Below are 20187 nucleotides of genomic sequence, written 5' to 3'. Positions count from 1 at the left end.
TTAAGAACAAGATAGGGCAAAGAATCTCCTCCTTATCAGGATGGGAGAGGACTGTGCCAAGGTCCCTATAAGAGGCATCCGTTTGGAGGACTAATGTCTTCTGATAGTCTGGGCATGCAAGAACAGGTGTGTTACATATGGCTTCCTTAAGATGGGTAAAGCTATGTTCTTGTGAAGGTGACCAGTGGAGGGGTTTCCCTGACATAGCTGTTATGAGTAGGTCAGTGAGGGTAATAGCAATGGCTGAAAAATGGGGAATGAACCAGTGGTAGTATCCTTTCAGCCCGAGGAAGGAGCAGACATCTTTCTTGGTGGTGGGACGGGGGATGTTGGTTATCGCTTCTAGTTTGTCTCCCTGAGATTTCCCTGCCTGAGTGTCATATCCGAGGTATCTGATGCGGTCTGAACCAAAGTTAGTTTTCTTGGGATTGATGGTAAGACCGGCCCTCTTTGGTGTTTGCGAACCGTTTTCTAAGTGGACGAGGTGTGTGTCCCAATCGGGACTGTGGACAACTATGTTGTCTAAATAGGTTACTGCATGCCTTTGGTGTGCACGTAACAAGACATCCATTAATCTCTGAAACGTCACAGGGGCCCCATGCAGCCCAATGCGAAGGACTTTGACGTGAAATAGGCCAAAGGAAGTAGAGAAGGCTGTCTTTTCTCAGGAGTCTGGAGATATCGGAATCTGTCAATAGCCCTTAGGATGATCAATTGTGGACATTTCCCTGGCGTCTCCTAAACAGTCTATGAGTTCGTCCACCCGGGGCCTCTGATAGGCATCGAACTTTGAGACCGAGTTTAACTCTCGTAAGTCTATAAAAAAGCTGATGCTTCCATCAGGTTTGGGGACTAAGACGATTGGAGAGGACCATGCACTGTGGGAGGGTTCTATTATGTCCGCTTTCAACATTGCTTGTATTTCCTGGTCCACGGCCTGTCTCCGCGCAGCGGGTATGCGATAAGGTCTCCACCTAATGGGTCTTGCTTTAGCTGTGTCTATGTGATGTTCAACCAGAGTCGTACGTCCTGGTATTCCTGATAAAATGTCAGAAAAAAAAGAACAAAGGTACAATAGTTGGTGTCTCTGCTTTTCTGTCAATTGTTGTCCTATTTGTACGGACTCGGGTTGTTCGGGGGAAGGGGTGACCAAAGGGATTTCCAGGGGCCTGTCAAGGGTGATGTGGTATACTGGGACATTTTTACATGGTGTTGTTGGTAAGGGACCCTCCCAATCCTTCAAAAGATTGACATGGTATGTCAGTACTGTTTGGGTTTTGTGTGGTACGGCCACCCGGTATGACGCTGGGTTACCTTGGCCAGGACCCTGTACGGCTCTTGCCATGTGGTCAACAATTATTTTTCGGTAGAGGGTAGCAATATCAGGACGAGGTCTCCTACTTTAAATTCCCTTAACTTTGTGTTCTTGTCGTACCAACGTTTATGTTGCGTCTGGGTCTTACCCATGTTTGCATAGACCTTATCCCAAAGAGACTCTAAGGTGTCCCTTAGTGTCGTACTGTACTGTAGTAACGGTTTGATTTCGTCCTCTTCCTCGACCCATTGCTCACCTGCCATATCGAGAAGGGTACGGGTTGTCTCCCGAACAGCAACTCGTATGGAGAAACCCCATAGACTTCTGCTTGTGTGTCCGTATAGCGAATAACACCAGGGGAAACAGTTGGTCCCAGTCCCTTCCCGTCCTTTCTATGGTCTTCCTAACTATGGTCTTGATCATCCTATTATATCTCTTGACCAGGCCATCCGTTTGTGGGTAGTACACAGCCGCACAAATCTGCTTGATACCAAATAGATCACGGATCTGTTTCATTAGCCGGGATATAAATGGAGTACCCTGATCTCTTAGAAGCTCCCGGACAAACCCCACGCGGGAGAAAAAGGAGACCATGGCCTGGGAGGCGGCTGTCATGCATGGTTGCGCTAGTTGGGGGTATTGCCTGCGGGTACCTGGTGGCGTAGTCCACCAGAACCAATATGTACTGGTGTCCACGCTCGGATGGGAGTAGAGGACCTAAGGTCCACGCCTACCCATTGGCACGGGGTATCGATGATGGGTAGTGGCTGGAGGGGGGCCTTGAGAAGGACGGGGTTATTCACCAATTGACATCTTACACAAGAAGCGCAATACCATGCCACCTCTTGGTACACCCCAGGCCAATAAAACCTGTGTAGCAAGTACTTTACTGTGTGTTCCTTACCATAGTGACCGCCCCCCTGCCTGGTTATGTGCAAGATTCAATATGTATTCGCGGAAGGTTTTGGGGACTAACAACTGTTCTTTGGTTTGACCTGTCTCTGTTGTTATTCTGTATAACAGTCCCTTTTTAACACAAAAAAGGGAGCTTACCTTCCCGGGTGGTCCTCCTGCGCTTGGTCCCAGGCATGTTGCAATGTCGTATCATCCCTCTGGGCGGCTCGGAAACTCAATCTCGGCATTTGTGGCTCATCTGGGGAAACAAGAATAGGAGCGGACAACACATCACAGGACCTACGATATAAAGCCCTTTCTTCCCCCTCTTTCCTACGGGTTTTTATTCTTTTGAAGGAGGGGCCCTCTATTAGGGTCTGGGCAAACGGGGCACTTCCCAACCACCCTGACATGGCTGAAGGGGGAGAAAGGGCTGATAAATATTCTTGAAAACGGGGAAGGTCGGTCCCCAAGAGGACGGTCTCAGGAAGGAAAGGTATCACCCCTACCTTTCTGAAGAGGGGTTCTCCGTCTATGGTCAACAAAACCTCTACCAAAGGGTATATTTTCTTTTCGTCAGAAAAGATTCCCCTTTGGGTGAATTTTTGAACACACATACACAATCAATACCAATAACATAACTAAGGAGCAACAAATGATGTAACCGATACAGTCATACAAGAAAATAAATGTACATTTTATTTTGATATATTAAAAACAAAGATAAAAAGCATAATTAAAAACCACAATATATAATGGGACAGTACATAAGGAAAACAATTCCTAATTCATAATAGGGGAATACACTAGTCAAAACTGTTATATAGGATCACACTCCAACATATATTGTTAGTCACTTCAAAAAGAGTCATAAAACCTAGCTCTTTTCATAGAGTGGGTCAGCAGTTTTTTTGGGTAACCCCTGTCTCTAGACTTCTTTTTCAGGGTTTCAGAGTGTTTATAAAAGTCTCCCAAATTAGAACAATTCCTCCTTAACCGGAGGAACTGGCTGAAGGGGATACTTTCTCTCTGAGTCTTGGGCTGAAAGCTTGAAAAATGTAAGAGGGTATTCTTTGCAGACGGTTTGGTGTACTATAACGAGTCTGCCACAGAAGACCATTGCTTCACCAGGAGCTTCCTCTGGAATAGGTGTAGTCAGTAACTATTGCTGGCTGTAAGGACACTGTCCCAAGACAACCTAGAATCTGCTGCCAAACAAATGCTGATCCTGAAATATTCTCATCTTAGACAGGACAATATGAAACAGGAACCCCTAGTATACAACATTTGACACAACTACTCGATGTGCAACATGATTTTTGTACAAGGATAAATGGACACTGATCCTAACTGAGCAGAATCCCCACCACTGGAGCCAAGGATTTGGAAAGTACTCTTGAAGACTTCAGTTCATTTGGGAGCATACGCCACTGAAAATTAAACAAAAGTATTGAAAATCATAGAGCCTGCAAGATTATGGAAATGCGTACAGTGAGGACAGTAACTGTCCCAAGTGAATCATGTGAATTTTAAGATGAATTTTAACAGTTTAACAGTAGAGATTCACACCTTTCAAGTTAAAGATCAGACTACAGCTCCCCATTAACCTCTCTATTCTGAAATGAGAGCAGACTCTCTCTGGCACTTCTCCAAAGTTGGAACTTGTGATACAGCCCCTCGGCCAGCAAACTCTGCATGCCACCCCAATGTATTTCTCTCCTTTCCTGGACTGAAGCCTGAATTGAATTGCTCTGATAAACTGTAAAATGTAAATGTAAATGTATTGCAATTTATATAGCGCACGTTTCACCCGAAGGCATCAAGGCGCTTGCCTTGGGAACCCGTCCTGGTATTCCCCTGTGAGATAACCCCAGCAGGGTATCCACAAGGTGAAAGCCAGGCATCCCGCCGCGAGGGGCCGTAGTGGAGATTAGGCAAGCTATTGCCCAGAGTCGCAGAGTGTGAACCCATGAGTCGAGTAGGCACCGGAACGAGAATTATCGAGTCCGTGGAATTTTTGAGCCCAAGACCCGCCGAGGCGGGGAATTGAACCCTGGTCCAGGACTGATCTCAGCTTCCTGGTCTGCCGCCTCTAACCCCTGAGCCACACTTCTCCACACTCCAAACTCAATCCTGTATCTGTGATTCAGAATGTCTACTACCCATCTGTCAAGGATCAGGCCCTCCACCTTTCACCCCCTCGATGACTCCAGCTGGCAAATATATTTTGTAACTGGCCCATTTGGCTGTTCAAGCAGCAGCTCCGATGTGTCCTTTGCCTCAGTGCTTTCCTCTGCAGCTACTTCCGCCCCATTTGGGCAAGAACTGAAATATGGCTGAATTTGATCTAGCATCGCGTTCTTCGGACATAAGACTGACGAATTGTGACCCCTTAGAAATTTCAGTGAATGTTATAATGTGTTTCTATTGTTGAAGGGTTTATGAAGGAGTTCCTCCAACTAAAGACCAAGCCTCATTGGTTCAAGGAACCAGCAATGGAAAATGACATTCTCTTTCAGCCCTTCAGCTTTCTGATCTGAAAATCAAATGTCACACTTTACCACTAAAGCAGCAGGTAAAATTGCTGGGCTTGCACATGGTCCAAGAAAAAATCATGCAGGAACGGATCATTGTCCACACTAGCCAACAGCACGGCATCATCCTCTCCCAAAGGACTGGAAATCCGTTATAAGAAGAAGCTCTCGCATTAAGGTAAGACCTGGAAGAAGACCAAGAGGAGGAAGACAGAGGGAAATCCAACAGTAATGTATCCTATTGTGCTTTCTTCTTTTCTTTCGCTAGGTTTTCCACATTTGCCCTTATTTCTCCAAGCCTGGCCTCAAAGCAGAGGTCCAGAAGATCCTGATTTCCTCCAAGCCATTCTGCACAAAGGACGCAGCCCATTGCCTCTTTGGAGAAACAAATCAATCACCCCTAAATATCCAAATCACAGTATGAAGAGTGGTTTGAGTACTCAAACAGCAATTTCTCGACCTTTAGGATCCTCCCACCTGCACATATTCTTGCTGCTACATGTTTCTAAAAAAACAGTCCTGTACCAACTGTGGGAAGTTTGTGATGCTATCTTTTGTGATAGACCCAATGAAAGATAGGCAACTACCTATCATGCTGATGTGCATAAAGGCACTGGCCGTCAACATGTGTGACTTGCCACTGTTGCTGAAAAGCAGAATGGTGGAATATTGCAATATATGCATTAAAGTTTCCCTAAAACTAAATACAGGTTACCGGTCGGTTGAGCAGGAGGTGACACATTCCCCCCAACACATACCCACTCACACACTCTCAGACTCACACTCTACCAGGGTATTGGATAGGGAATCTTACTCTCATCAGAGCACACACCATTGCCACAGTCTCACTCGGAGTTAGTAAAAGCAAAATAGCTTCTACCTTGGGTAAGCACACAAAATATGGAGTTATTTCAACATGCCATTTTATGAATAGTTAGGAAAGTTGCTATGAGAATGCAAGCCAGACCTCTAAACGTTGTTTGTGTATAAATTGTGTAGCAGAAAACTCTGCCTGCAAAGGCTCGTTGAGGGCTATTCATAACATTGACTATTTCAACACAACATAGTGACTGGTCATGTTGGAGATAGTCAGAAAGGGCAACACTCCGAGCTTGGGTCAAAAGTGGGAGAGGTCTATGGAGTTGCTGAGCACATTTTTTTGAAGCAGCAGGGGAATTTTCTAAGAAGTCAAAGTTACATCTTGAGATTAATCTAGTAATGCATTATGACCAGTGTCTGATTATAACATTTTCAACATAGACATAGGAAAAACTCAGTTGCACTCTGTGCGCAGTTAACCCTAAAAAAAAGTTAGTCAAGAACGCTACATTTTCAGCTTGGCATGACAGGAGCAAGATGAACTGTTAATAGCGATCATTGAAAGATTAGAAAACTTTGTACAAGATAGTGTTTTTCATATGTTTACAAATAAGGATGCGACTTGGCTACGGATCGTTGGGGACTGCTTAGCTCCAAATGCACAACGTAAGCTTCTCAAAAGGCCTCTCTCAGTAACGCAAATCCTCAAGAGGGTGATTGCTGGAGAGCTGGCAAAAAACAACCCTGCACATGTCAGTTGCAAGGATGGACAGAGGGGCATCTGGCAGACCATGCTCCTTCCACGGCGTAGCACAGGGACAGCATAGGTGGAGGTAAGCTCCCCCAGTAGTAGGGCATTAAAAAATATAGCTTTTATATGAATATTACAAGCAAGTAATCAAATGCTAAATTGAGGCTTTGTTACAGTAGTAAATGTAGAAGTATGCCCAGTCAGAACGCAATGCATGGTTGTGCATTAATTCAATTATATTGTGTGATGCATCAATATCCAAAAGAGAGAATGTTGTTATAATTATATTCTTTGAAATAGAATGATATTCAGCAACAGGTGCACTTCAGTCGGAAATCGATGCAAGATATTCATACAGGGTAATTAAGATTAATGTGGCAAACCCCATAAGTGTGCTCAATCCGGATAGGGCTGGTATCGGTAAGCCCCTAGTGTTGTACTCGAAGCAAAAGAAACCCAAAAAAGGGTGTAAAATAGAGGAAGAACATAGAAAGAGGGGAGAAGAGAGCAATAACAACGGCAAGTACAACAAATATATTGCCACTCTAAGTGGACACCTGTTGGTCAGTAGGTTTTATAAAAACCATACAAAAACAGGCTATGAGTTTTGATTTTAAATATTATGGTCTCTCAGGGATCTCCATTGATAGTCATAAGCACTGAAGAGTCCCGCCCACATGCGGGGATGCCACAGTACTTTTCACAATATGTCTTCTTAAGTGTAGATGTTCACCTTTCTTCAGGAAGGCATTTAGAAACACTTAAGATGTGAATATTGTGCAGCCTGTAAGAAATACAATCTTCAGATTGCATTTTAAAAAAGTGTAATGAAGCCATATGTATATGTAAATATAAATATATATGAATGCCAAATAATTGGTATAAAGTTATTTCTTTACAATGATAAGAGCATTGATAAGAGCAGCGAGAAGGGTGGGGAAGCTTGCCGTACGGAAGGGGGAAATGCAGAGAGTCTCCAGCCATATGACCATACTTCCCCCATCCTCAATGATCAAGGGCCAGCGATAAGGCCGGTGGTTACATCATAAAACAGGCTTTTGTGCATTCTCTTAAACACACGTTCTGTAGTGAAACACAAACATGAACTGGAAATACTACTCAACGCACACAATCCTGACATGGTTTTCTTAACCGAGACCTGGACGGATGTAACCTCAATCCCTGATTGGAACGTGGCCTTACCATCAGGCGACGCTCTCTATTGAACCAAGACAGTCCAGGCAATAGAGGGGGCGGTTTAGCCATTATTTACAAGGGTGGCCTGAAGGTTCAGGCGGAAGCAGTGGCTGATCTCTATGCCGAAGCAATGCAATTCTGTGTTAGGCTCAAGGACGTGACTGTACTGCAGGGCCTACTGGTCTATTGACCGTCGGGCCCTTGAGCCACTTTTCCACCAGCCCTCATGTCTAATATGGAATCCTGTACTGATTCCGAATTTTTTACAATATTAGGCGATTTCAAATACCATTTGGAACTGGGTATTAATCCAGATACGGGCAGACTTCTAGACCTCATGGAAGCTTGCATCAGCTAGTGTCTGAATCCACGCACCAAGGTGCCCATATTTTAGATGGAATATTCTCCAACCACCCAGGCATCTCACTGGGCTGGGTAGAGGCACTTCATTGGACGGACCATAAGGCAGTATTCTTCGAGGTTAGGGCCAGGGCAACCGGGAGGTGTTCTCCTCACAAAGCTACTAAGGTGACGTTCCAGCGATGGAATAAGATAACAAGCAAAGGCTTAGAGGCTGCTCTTGACCACTCCCCCCCCAATTTTAGATGATGATACGAGGTTGCTGCCACCCAGTTCAACGAATGGATCCAAAGAGCGGTCAGTTATGTTGCTCCTGAGCACACCGCCACAGCAAACAGGCACCCCGCGGGGTCACCGTGGTATGGCCCTGAACTTAAAAAGTTGAATGTAGAAGGTTTGAGCGTCTCTGGAGTGTGGACTATAGTAGGACTAGTAAAGATGCCTACAATGGGGCCCTGAATAAATATAAGGAGGCCATTCTGGCTACTAAGAGAGTGTATTTCACCTCGAAAACGCAGGAAGCTGGAAACTCTGCAAAAGAGCTGTTCAAATCTGTGTCTTTTTTAGCTAAATCTCAGCAGGGCAGCTTGTTTAAACCTAACCAGGCGTTTTGTAATCAGCTGGCTTTTTTTTTTCCAGAACAAGATGCAAACAATATATGATGACCTGGCGAACTCATCAAACTGTTTGTCAGGTACACATCAACTCCCCCAGGGGGAGGAGACAGTGCCATGCAAACTGACTTGTTTTGACCCCCTATCGGAAGAGGTGGTAATAGACATCTTAAAATCTATGAAATCTGGCTCATCCTGTGACCCCTGTCCCCCGGCCATCATGCATCTGGCGGCGGAGAGGATTAGTGAAACTCTTACCTCTTTAATCAATCAAGTCCTGGTTTCTGAGATCTACCCTGCAGCCTGGAAAACAGCCAGTATTAGGCCAATCATGAAGAAAGCCACATTGGAGCCCACTGAATTTAAAAACTATTGGCCAATCTCTAGTCTGCCATTAGTAGCCAAGGTCCTTGAAAAATCGACAATAAAACATTACCTTAATACCTGGATAGTAACAGGCTACTGGATCCACCCCAGCACAGATTTCGTTCAAGACATTCCACTAAATCTGCCCTGATCGCCGCAGCTTAGGGGATTCGGACAGTAGTAAATGGGGTTGGGGGGCAATCCTTGTCCTCCTAGATTTGTCAGCCGCATTCAACACCGTGAGTCACACGGTGTTGGTGCGGTGACTACAGGAGGTAGGAATCAGTGAGCTGGCTCTGGCTCTCCTCTCCTCTTTTTTAGACAACAGGAAACAAAGTCTGAACTGGGAGGGTCTACAATCGGACAGTTTTAATCTGCCTTGCAGGGTTCCACAGGGTTCAGCTCTGTCCCCAACACTGCTTAATGTTTATGTGAAGCCGCTGGCTAGGCTTGTGAGGTAACATGGCATTACCCTCATGTCGTACGCGGACTACTCTCAGTTGGTGATATCTGCCTCAGACATGTCGTAGTTAACAGCGGCAAGATTCCATGCCTATCTGAAGGATGTCATGGAGTGGATGAGTCTGAGTTTCCTGAAAATTAATACGGAGAAAACAGAAGTGATCGAATTTGGGAACGGATCACCAATCTGGAGCAATCTGTGGTGGCCGCTGGAGGCAGGGGAATGTCCTTTACCATTAAAAAAAGATGAGGAACCTTGGGGTCAATTTCGACAACAAATTGAACATGTCAGCTCCGGTGAATAGCCTAACATCGGCTTGCTTTTTCCTACTTAAGACCCTGCGCAAAATCTTCCCTTTCATTCCCCTGGCACTTCAGAAGACGGTAACAGCCGCCCTTTTATGACCAGATTGGAGTATTGCAATGTGATGTTCCTGGGCATCGATAAGCATCAGATTAGCAAACTCCAGTCACTGCAGAATGCCGCAGTGTGAGTGATTCTAAAGCTTCCGTAGAGCCACCCCACCACTCAGGGTAGAAGGGCACTACACTGGCTCTCTGTCCAGCTGAGAATAGACTTCAAGGCACTCTGCCTGGTGCATAAGGCACGATAAGGTGGTGGCTCTGAGGACTGTCAGGATGGTGTTAGGCTCTATACCCCCTAGCGAGACCTACGGTCTGCCAATCTTGGCCTGATCTGTATCCCTAGGTATGGACGGGCCAGATGGGGGGGGGGCGCTCACTTACCAGCTGTGCGGCCCAATTGTGGAACAAACTACGGTGGCCTTGAGACTTCAGCCAAATCTTTCAGGAAAATCCTGAAATCCTGGCTTTTTAACTTCGAGTAGCTATCAGTCGATCATTATGCTCCACTTACGCACACCAGCGCCAAGACGCCTCGGCATTCGAGCGCTTAATAAGCACTTTATAACATAACATAACATATAACATTTACTTGAATCTCTTTCACATGCCATTTTTAAAAGGAGAAAGAGGAAGGAAAAAAGGATAGTGTAGCCCTATAGGCTGCCATTATGTGAATGTGAAAAAAGTTTATGCGCATTTAAGGGCCCAGAGACCACTAGTATTCCATCATACCCAGCAGGTGGCAGTTGCCTCAGTTCTTATTTCCGGCTTCTGGCGAAAGGATCTTGAAACACTGAGCTTGGCCTTTTTGGCTTTCTTTCATCAAATGTCGTACCAGGGCATTTTTGACAACTGTTTCACAGGACTATTCCATCTGTCCCAAGGTTTTTCTGCCTTTTTCTGACAGAATCTGCCTTCCTAAGAGCCATGCTCCTGACAGATGTCCACACTGCAGGAAGTTTATCAGGCGGACTCTGGGAGAAAGGGAGCCGATCGGTCTGGTAGAGGGGAGCAACACAGGCAGTTGGTGCAATCAGAAGGTGGGACATTTAGAGAGCAAGGAGAAGATCAGTCCTGTATCAGGATTTTTTCACCTTCCTCTGAGGACTACAGGCAAGGGAGATCCACAAAGAGAAGCCCACTTTGAAAACAACGTTGGTCCGGGTCGTTGTTGAGAGTATCAACGTAAAGACAAGTTACAATACCTACATTTTCACCGTTGAGGGATGAGTCGATGTCGAAGAGCCGAGGACAATCGACTTTGAGACACAGAAGGTCGACGCTTTGACATAGAAGGTCAACGCTGAAGGTGACTATGACATTGAGGCGCACACGAACTTTGAAGTTGAGGAGTGTGTCGATGTTGAGACCACCCAGACATGCGGAAAAGGCCATAAAATCAAGGACAAGATGTCTACCGTCCTCTCCGGACTCTGAGTACTCCAAGGTATATTCTCCTTCGTTGCCTATATTGCTGCCAGACTCTCCTACTCCTCCAGCCCCTCCTGTGAGGCTTTTATCTTCTCCACCAAGATCATGTTCCAGATCTCTTCATCTTTCACACCATGCCAGGCATCTCCATAGGTCTCTGCATACTCATCACGACCATCCTCCAGACTCACAATTCACCACCATGCGTCCAGGTCAAGAACATGGTCAAGACATCCTTCAACAAATAATTCTTCAACTTCTTGTCCCAGTGCTGGCAGATATACACCAATATTGTCTGATTCCCTCCAACCAAGGGTCTTTCCAATGGATGATATAAATACCTCTCAGGAGGTTCTGGTCTGAATTGAACATCCCAATACCAGCTCCTACACCATCTACATCTGTAATTTTTAAGGCACTTCACTACAGATCGCCATCCAGACCACTCCTACTTTCTCCTGCCATTGGTTCCGGGCCTTTTAAAACCAGCCGTGGAACAGTTCCTCACAGCGGTCTCAGCCAAATCGGCTCCAACTACGCTACAAAAGAAATATAGATCTCCAGAGCAGGGCCCACTCAGACCCTCCACCTGATTTTGTGGTCATCCTTGCAGCAAAGAAACCCCATTCCACCACTCCTATGTCTACAGGAGTAGTAGTGGTGGAATGGGGTTTCTTTGCTGCAAGGATGAGACAAGGAGAGTAAAAAGTTAGTTCATTGGGGTGGAAGGTTTGCGGTACAGCTGCCACCACCATGAAGGCTGCATGTGCATCGGCTCTCCTGGGCAGATACGACAGAGCCTTGTTGAAGTCTTTACAAAAAATTGCAGAAGACCTCCCTAGAGATAAATGAGAGGACTTCTTTAAAGTGATCAATGAGGGCATTCATGGATAAATGACCTTCACCACGTTCAGCATATTTTTTAATTTTGAATTTGTTGTTCTGACAAGAAGGCGACTCCAACACCTGGCAAGAAGATACGATTTTTCCATAATATGTCATCTGTTCAAATCTGGCTTAAAATTCTCTTCAATGAAATTTCATTTGGTGACAATTGCAGCCTACAGGAAATGTCCTTCACAAACGTCAAAATTCCTATCATCAAAGATTTTTTTAGCGGGGTTGAAAGGGGTTTTTCCTACAATAATGCATCTATCTACTCCCTGGGAGCTCAATATAGCCCTCTCATGCCTCATGCAAGCTCCTTTTGAGCCCATTCACAAATTGTCCTAGCAACATCTCTCTTGGAAAACTGCTTTCCTCATAGTGATCATGTCAGCATGTAGGGTTACCAAAATACAGGCATTACATTGTCATGAACCATACACCATTTTTCATTACAGTAAAGTGGTTATGAGGACTCATCCAAAGTTCCTACCTAAAGACATTTCAGACCTTAACGTTAATCACAGCATTTCCTTACCTTTTTTCTTTCAGTACCCTTCCAGACCTGCTGAATGGACTCTCGATTCTCTAGATGTCAGGCAAGCCTTAAAGTTTGTTTCTGGACAAACTAAAGATATCCCAAGGTCAAACACATTGTTTGTAAACTATGGGCCGGGCCGTACAGGTCTAGGTACGTCAAATAATCCATATCTGGATGGATAACGTAATAGAAATAAAAAAAGGTTCTGACCGGTAGACCTAAAAATCACCTCACTAGAGGAGAAATGTAACAGTAGCTGATATCTATAAAGCAACCACATGGAGATCTGTTCACACGTTTGCCAAACATTTTTGTTTGCATTCAGATGCTCAAGGAGGACAGGCTTCCTTTAGAAATGTATTTGCTTGATATGGTTCACTGATTGTTCCTCTGTCTTTATCACCACTCTTTGGTAGGAATGGACTTGCTTCTTTATTCAGTGCTTATGACTATGACTGGAGATCCCCTGATAGAATACAAGTTAGAAATCATTCCTTATTCTTAATTTCTGTTTAGTTCTTGTCAGGCTACCACTTAATAAGCTATTTGTGTAATTTTTAATTTCACTACAATAAAACCTAGGCAGAAACTACATGTTACCAGGTTCTTTTGTGAAGATTTGAGACTATAATATGTTTTGGTTTGTGGATTTTAACGTGCTGCTTTCACCTACTGGGGCCTTATATATAGTTTATGATGGTTGTCTCCTTTACAGTTTTATTGTTAGACCTTCTCAAGATGAGTGTGAAAAGTCTTCATATGATCATTTTTGTATCTACTGTTTGTATATATTTGTTTTTCTTATTCAGGTACAGAATTATTGGCCGAAATACTAGAACATGCGGCACAGATGGTTTGTGGACCAACCAAGTTCCTAGTTGTGAAGGTAATTCATTCTGACATTTCATTTTAAGGATATTTGAGCAGTGGAGTTATAACACAATTTTCCCTTTATGAAAACATATTCATTTAATTTTAGCTCCTTCTCTCCTCTGTTCTCAGTTTGTGAGAACTGCTGCTGTCTTGTGGTGCTGCTGGAAACTGCTTTTCACATTTTAGCAACATTAAAGCTGGTGAAAAGCTATTAGTACTATTGCGTGTTTCTTGTGTAAACCTCATCTCCTCAGGTTTTTTTTTGTTTTTTCACTCTCGATTCTACCTTATCATGGATTTTGCTGTAGCTGCTCATTGCTATTCATAATCTCTGTATTGTCTCCGCTTTTTCAAGAGTCTATTTTTGGTTCTCTCACCTGTCTGTAACTAAGCGTATTCTATCATGCTATTTCAGCTTGGTTTAAAGCTATGATGTGTGTACTGTTTATAGTGTATTTACCTAAACATTGCAGTGCATATAACTCCTAACTAAGAAATCATATTCAATGACAACTAGAGTCCAACTGAGGTCCCTGGACACCCGCATTGTGCACGTTCACGAAAACCAGAACTATATCTGTTGACAACCATAGGCTCAGTCAAAGAGTTCCAGAGATCAATGGCAGCAAAGTCATAGGGATCACAGATTTCAGCCTACATAGGTAAAAACTGTCCTTTTGGGGGAAGCAATGCGTTTAATTTAAAGACTTCCAAGTTTGTGATATGGGACAAACCTTGTTTCACCCCTAAAATATGTCGATCATACTGTCTTTCAAAGGTTCAGGGCAATCCAAGTGTGAAGTCCATTTGATGGGGTTGTGGGGTGGGGGGGGGGGTGTGAAATGTGAAGTCTCTCAAAAACATATGAAACATTTTTCTGACCACTGAGACTTCATATCGTTCCAATAGGCCCACTCTCTTTAACTGTGTTGAGAGCAGATTCCCATAAAAAGGGTAAACTTGAGATTATCACATGGGTGAACGAACATTTCTTTTTGTGGCCACTCCCATCAGTCATACAAATATATATCTTTTTTTAAACTTCTGTTTATTGTTTTCAGGTTTACATAGTCAACATCAGCATCATACACCCATATTAAACATATATCGGTATCTCTGTAACATGATGTACATTTCGTGATCTTTCAAGCAATTTTCGGCTTTGGTACATCATAATATTGGTAACAGTACACAGTGTAGAGCGCCTTAGTACCTTGCATTTATATCAACTTACAAGTTCTCAACGACGTATCCTGTCAATCTTAGTATGTCCATCCATTTATATAGATGCATGTCTGCTAATGCCTGTCCAAGGCTGCATCCATTAGCAACTTTAGGCGTGCATAGTATCACTTCCATCTCCTTTCGCCCGCCCATATTTTTTAAAAACGTATTCCCACTTCACACCTCATTACATTTTTCTGCAACACTCTAGTTCATTTCTCCCGGATAGGCAATCAAGTAGCTCCTCAAAGGGGCCCATATGTCACTGGGCCTGGAGGCTATGGGTAGTAGTTCTGCGTAAGTCATTAGGTGCTCTTGGCAGATTTCCAGGTCAGCTACCCACTCCTTGAATTAGGGTGCTCGCCCCCTACCCCATCTACATGCCACTTTCCTTTTGGCCATTTGAAGTGCTATTGCAACAAATCTACGATGTTCAGCACATGTTGGGATGGTAAGTGAGAGGCAGCAGCGACGAGTATAACATGGGAACAGCCAGCATGCGTCCTATACAGTGCCATGCTGCTATTGTACATGTGAGGGCGTTGGGTGTTCTATCTCTGTTATCTACTGGTAGATATAGTGCACCTTCTAATGGAGTAGGGTGCGCCAGCCAGTGTTCCGCTGCAACCTGAGGCATATAGCTTGGCTGTTTCACCCAAAACCAACCATAGTGGGCTTGTGCGGAAGTAAAGTATAGCTCGAAGTTTAGTATGCCGAATCCACCCTACGAGTAGTGCCGTGTCAGTACCGCCCACTGCAGTCTGGGTTTTTTGCCTCCCCATACTAGGCGTATCAGCTCCGACTTAAGCGACTTAAAAAATGCCTACCAGGATAAAACGGTAAGTTTAAAAAAAGGTATAACAGCTGGGGGAGCACCACCATTTTTTATCAACAACGGGTGGCCTGCCATGGAGAGGGGCAACGCCACCCAGAGTGTGACCCAGTCTGTCACCTGGCTTAACGCCGTCCCATAGTTCATTCTCAGAGGTTCCTCCCTATCTCTGGTAACTCTTATCTCCAAATATTTCAGTTCTTCCTCACACCACTCCAGGGTGTAGTCCAGCGAAAAATTCGTCATAACTGCAGTTAACAGGAAAATACTTGATTTCCCCCAATTTATCTCGATGCCCGAGAGTTGCCCAAACACTATGAATTCTCTAAGTATCAGATTCGGATTTTGCTGTGGGTCCCGAATGTAAAGAGTAATATTGTCTGCATAGAGGGATATAAGTATTTGGCGCAGGTTACAGCGCAAGGCCTTGTCATTGTGGTGTCGCAGTTTCGCCGCAAGTGGCTCCACCGGAATAGCAAAAAGTAATGGGGAGAGGGGACACCCCTGCCTGGTTCCCCTCGTGATGCTAAACGTCTGTGAAGTGTGGCCCTTGACAAGGACTCTTGCTACTGGCAAGCAATATAGTAGTTTAATTCACGATAGGAACAGTGACGGGAACCCCATGCGTAGCATTACCCCAAAAATATACTCCATTCTATGGAGTCAAACGCTTTGGTGGCGTCTAAAAAAAAAATTGCAGCTACCTCCCGAGACCCCGGGTATGCAATGGACTGCGGGCTGGTGCCGGGGGGCGACTTCACTAGGGCACTATATGCCAGAGCCAGTCGATTTCCCCCTCGTTGGACCATCCGCTCATGCAGTTTGTGTGTGGCACGCAGCTAATCGACATCTTAAATGGGATGGAAGGCTCACACTTACCACCCCACTATGGAACTCGGAGAAGCTGGGCAGCCTGTGGAAAACAAAGGGATTTGACAAATGGGATCTCATTGGGATTAAGCAGATCAAGGATATTTGGGGAAAGGATACAATCCTCACATTTTGTGCCCTCCAAGTAAAGTATCAACTACGGGAGAGTGAGCATTATTCTACCTTCATGCCTTGCTTACTCACATTCCCAGAGGCACTGCACTCCCAGACGCCTCCCCCCTGGAAGATAGAGTGTTAGACGGTCATCTCCCAGAAAAAAACATTTCCTTAATATATAAAAAGCTTACAATAACATGGAGGAAGCTCTGGTACTTATTATGGCACAATGGGGAGCAGACGGCTTGGAATTCGATGATGAAGACTGGAGGGAGGCAGTCTCCTCTCCAAAGGTAGTGGCTATTCAGATGCGACTCCGGCTAGTCCAGTTAAAGATCCTACATAGGTCATATGTTACGGGCCCCAGCTGGTGCACGTGGGGCGTGCGGAGGGCGGGGAGTGTCGGAGGGGGTGCGGAGAGCTTGGAACCTTCATGCATATTCTGTGGCATTGTGTAGTGATACTGGATTATTGGAGTAAAATTCATGGTAAGATGCAAGAGGTGCTGGGGGTGGAGATGACAATGGAGGCCCGAAGGTGTGTTTTGAATGTCTAGGAGCCCACGGATCTGAGTGTGAATGAGAGACAGTGGGCGACCCTGGCGTGTAGGATTGCCAAGCGTAACCTCGCCCCGTTGTGGGGTGCTAGCCAACCGCCCGGGTCGAGAACTGGACGGAAGACCTGGATTGGTGCATGTATAGGGAGCGATATGTCTATGTTGCCAGGGGCTGTCCTGCGAAGTGGGGGGAAGGTTTGGGGAGCCTGGAATAGGTATCGTGGTGATATTTGTGCTCCTCCAGTTGTTTGGGATGAAGCGGTAGCGCAGAAATCCCCGTGAATCCCAAATGTTATTCTGTATGTATTATCTTGTGGTACGGAAAAGTATATACGACAAATGTGAAGCGATGTATGTCACTTGATGTTTTCTTATGTGGTTTTGTTAATAAAAAGATCTTTAAAAAAAATCGCAGCTAGAGGGAGGTCTGGTGATACATTATTCAAAACAGAAAAAAGTGTCCTCAGATTATGAGAGGTTGCTCTCCCAGGCACAAAGCCTGATTGATCAGGTAGGATTAAGTTCTCCATCAGCAAGCTAAGACGCATCGGGATCAGCTTGGTCAACATTTTTGCATCACTGTTAAGGAGTAGGAGCGGCCTATAAGAGTCGCAATACTTGGGTGCTTTTCCCAGTTTCAACAGTGATATTATAAGAGCTTCCCTCCTAGTAGCGGACAGGTGTCCCACCTCTAGGGGTTCCTCATACACTTCCCTAAGGATAGGGGCCATCAGATCTATGTATGTTTTATAGAATTCTGCGGGAATTCCATCTGTCCCTGTGGCCTTTCCAGATTGCATACTCATTATTTCCTTACTCACCTTATCCAGCTCAAATGGTGCGGAAAGAAAGGCCCTCTGCACGTCGCTGAGCCAGCCCAGCGCCACATCCCCAAGGAAGCCATCTAGGTCGAGGGCGGTCGTTCTAGTCGCGGTATAAAGCTTTTTGTAATGAGACACTAAGGCGTTCAGTATGTTGACTGTATCTCTGCAAGCCACTCCCTCCAAATCCTCCACTTCCACTATGTAGTTAGAGCATCGGGGTTGCTTTACTTTTTGTGCCAGTATCTTCCCAGGCCTATCTCCTTTTCCGTATTGCCTGGTCACCCAGTACTTCCCCCAAACTTCGCTCCCCTCTGCGCCTCCTCCATATATTCCGTAAGCTTTTCTCTAAATGTAGCTTGTGTCGAGCCCTTCGGGTCCTACGCAAGTTCCTTTTCTAGCATTTTAAGGTCCGTTTCTAACTTCTTCAGGGTATTTTGTTTATCCCGTAGCACTTCAGCTTCTTTCGCTATGCAGTATCCACGTATGGTCACCTTAAAAGCCTCCCATACAATCTCAACACTATCCACAGAGTCTTTATTAGGCTTAAAAAAATCACTTATTTCCTCCCGCAACTCCTCCTGAAAGACTGTGTCAAGTAAGATAGGGGCATGGAGTCGCCAAGGACTGCGCGGTGTGTTAAAGTCGGAGGAAGAGAGTACCAGCAACACCGGTGCGTGATCTGAGTAGGTTCTAGCCAGATGCCTCACTTCGGTTATCTCAGGGACCATCTCTCTAGAAACCAAATAGTAATCTAACCTAGCCCATGACTGCGCCGGCGCTGTAAAATGTGCACCTTTTTGTGCATGCTGTTGTGCGTGCCTCCAAGCATCAGTCAACTGATAGGCAGATATGATGTCTCTCACCATCGCCTGCACTCTAGTGTAATGGTGCGGTGCTGGTTGTGATCTGTCTAGTCTGGGGCAGTATGTAACTTTGAAGTCGCCTCCCCAAATTACATGGGCAGAGTCCACCTCGAAAATCTTGTCCCACAGTGTATCAAAGAAACCTGGCTCATCTGTGTTTGGCCCGTAGCAACAAGCTAACGTGATCGATGTGGATCCCAACCGTCCCCATGCAAGACAGTACCTACCCTCAGAGTCCCATCAACTGAAATGGCACCAGTTTCTTTATCAATATCGCAGTACTCCGTGCATATGTGGAGTAAGAAGAAAAGATTCTACCCAGCTGTACGTCCTCATCGCAGCCCCAGCGATCTGTGACTTGTCGTGAGATTGCGATTTTTGGAATCCGGAGGGTCGCTGCCATTTTATCGCGCCCGGGAAGACCCAACGGGGTGCTGATTACAACATCGCGATGAAACCCGAGCTGGAGAAGCGCAGGAAAGCCACCACTCGTGGGGGATCAGTCCAGTCTATCGTGATAGATCGTTATACTCAGCCAAGAGGATCCCCCAGCGCTGCCAGTCGCAGTATTGAGGACCCGAGGACGGGCATGATGGCCACATTGGAGGTGTCCCTTCAAGACCTGATGGCCGCCATTGCAGGACTCAAGGCAGATATGGGTCAGCAATACGAGGCCATCGTGTCCAAGATAGACACGGTGGCGGTTGATGTTACTCTTATTCGAGCAGACTTGGCTAAAACTAATGAGAGGGTCAAAGCATTGGACCTTAAAGCTACCAGCCTGGTGACAGACATGGCGGAAGCGCAATCGGCGATCGGGAATCTGCGGTCGTCGCATGATCTACAGGCCAGACGTATGGAGGAGTAGGATAACAGGGCCCGACGGAACAACATCCGCCTGGTCGGGGTACCGGAGGACAGTGGTGCTGCTTCGATCGATTAACTGGTCGAGGAATTAATTGTTGCCAAACTTGCTCCCGCAGGCCTTAGTAAGTTCTTTGCGGTCGAGAGTGCGTACCGTTTCCCGGGTGGAAAGGTCAAGCCGGGGGCTCCCCCAAGGCCTATTATTGCTAGGCTATTTCACTTTCGGGACAGGGACGCCATTCTTCAGGCCTCTCGCAAGCACTGCCCGCTGAAGTTTGAGAACAGCTCCATCTCTATCTACCCTGACTTTACTCCTCAAGTGCAGCGGCAACGATCCGGATTCCTGGGAGTGAAGCGTCGCTTGAGAGACTTGGGACTTAAATATGCGATGCTGTTTCCCGCTCGCCTACGTATCGAGTATAGGGAACGTGCTTTCTTCTTTGATCAACCGGACAGTGTCAGTGACTGGCTGGACTCATTGCCAAAGGATGACGCCGAGAGCGGAGGCCCCGGAGGCGCGGACGGAGGCGCAACGGCGCAGGAGTGACTTTGGGTCCTGAGGTCCGATTATGGGTCGTAATTGTTTGCAGAGTATTTTTATATGCTTTCGCCATTAGGCCCAGGGCTGG

General features: G+C 45.7%; 1 protein-coding gene across 7 annotated transcripts in view; it reads left to right on the top strand.

Moving 5' to 3' along the window:
- Positions 1-20187, top strand: part of LOC147712726 (membrane cofactor protein-like) — a 629516-nt gene that overhangs the window by 203335 nt on the left and 405994 nt on the right. For all 7 annotated transcript variants that reach the window (XM_086923383.1, XM_086923385.1, XM_086923386.1 and 4 more), the window contains exon 4: positions 13345-13421. In XM_086923383.1, coding sequence (XP_086779509.1) covers positions 13345-13421 — 77 coding nt within the window. The remainder of the gene's footprint in view (positions 1-13344; positions 13422-20187) is intronic.

This window comes from Lissotriton vulgaris, chromosome 5 (assembly GCF_964263255.1).
Source record: "Lissotriton vulgaris chromosome 5, aLisVul1.2, whole genome shotgun sequence".
NCBI lineage: Eukaryota > Metazoa > Chordata > Amphibia > Caudata > Salamandridae > Lissotriton > Lissotriton vulgaris.
This window is presented reverse-complemented; position numbering and strand designations above follow the sequence as displayed.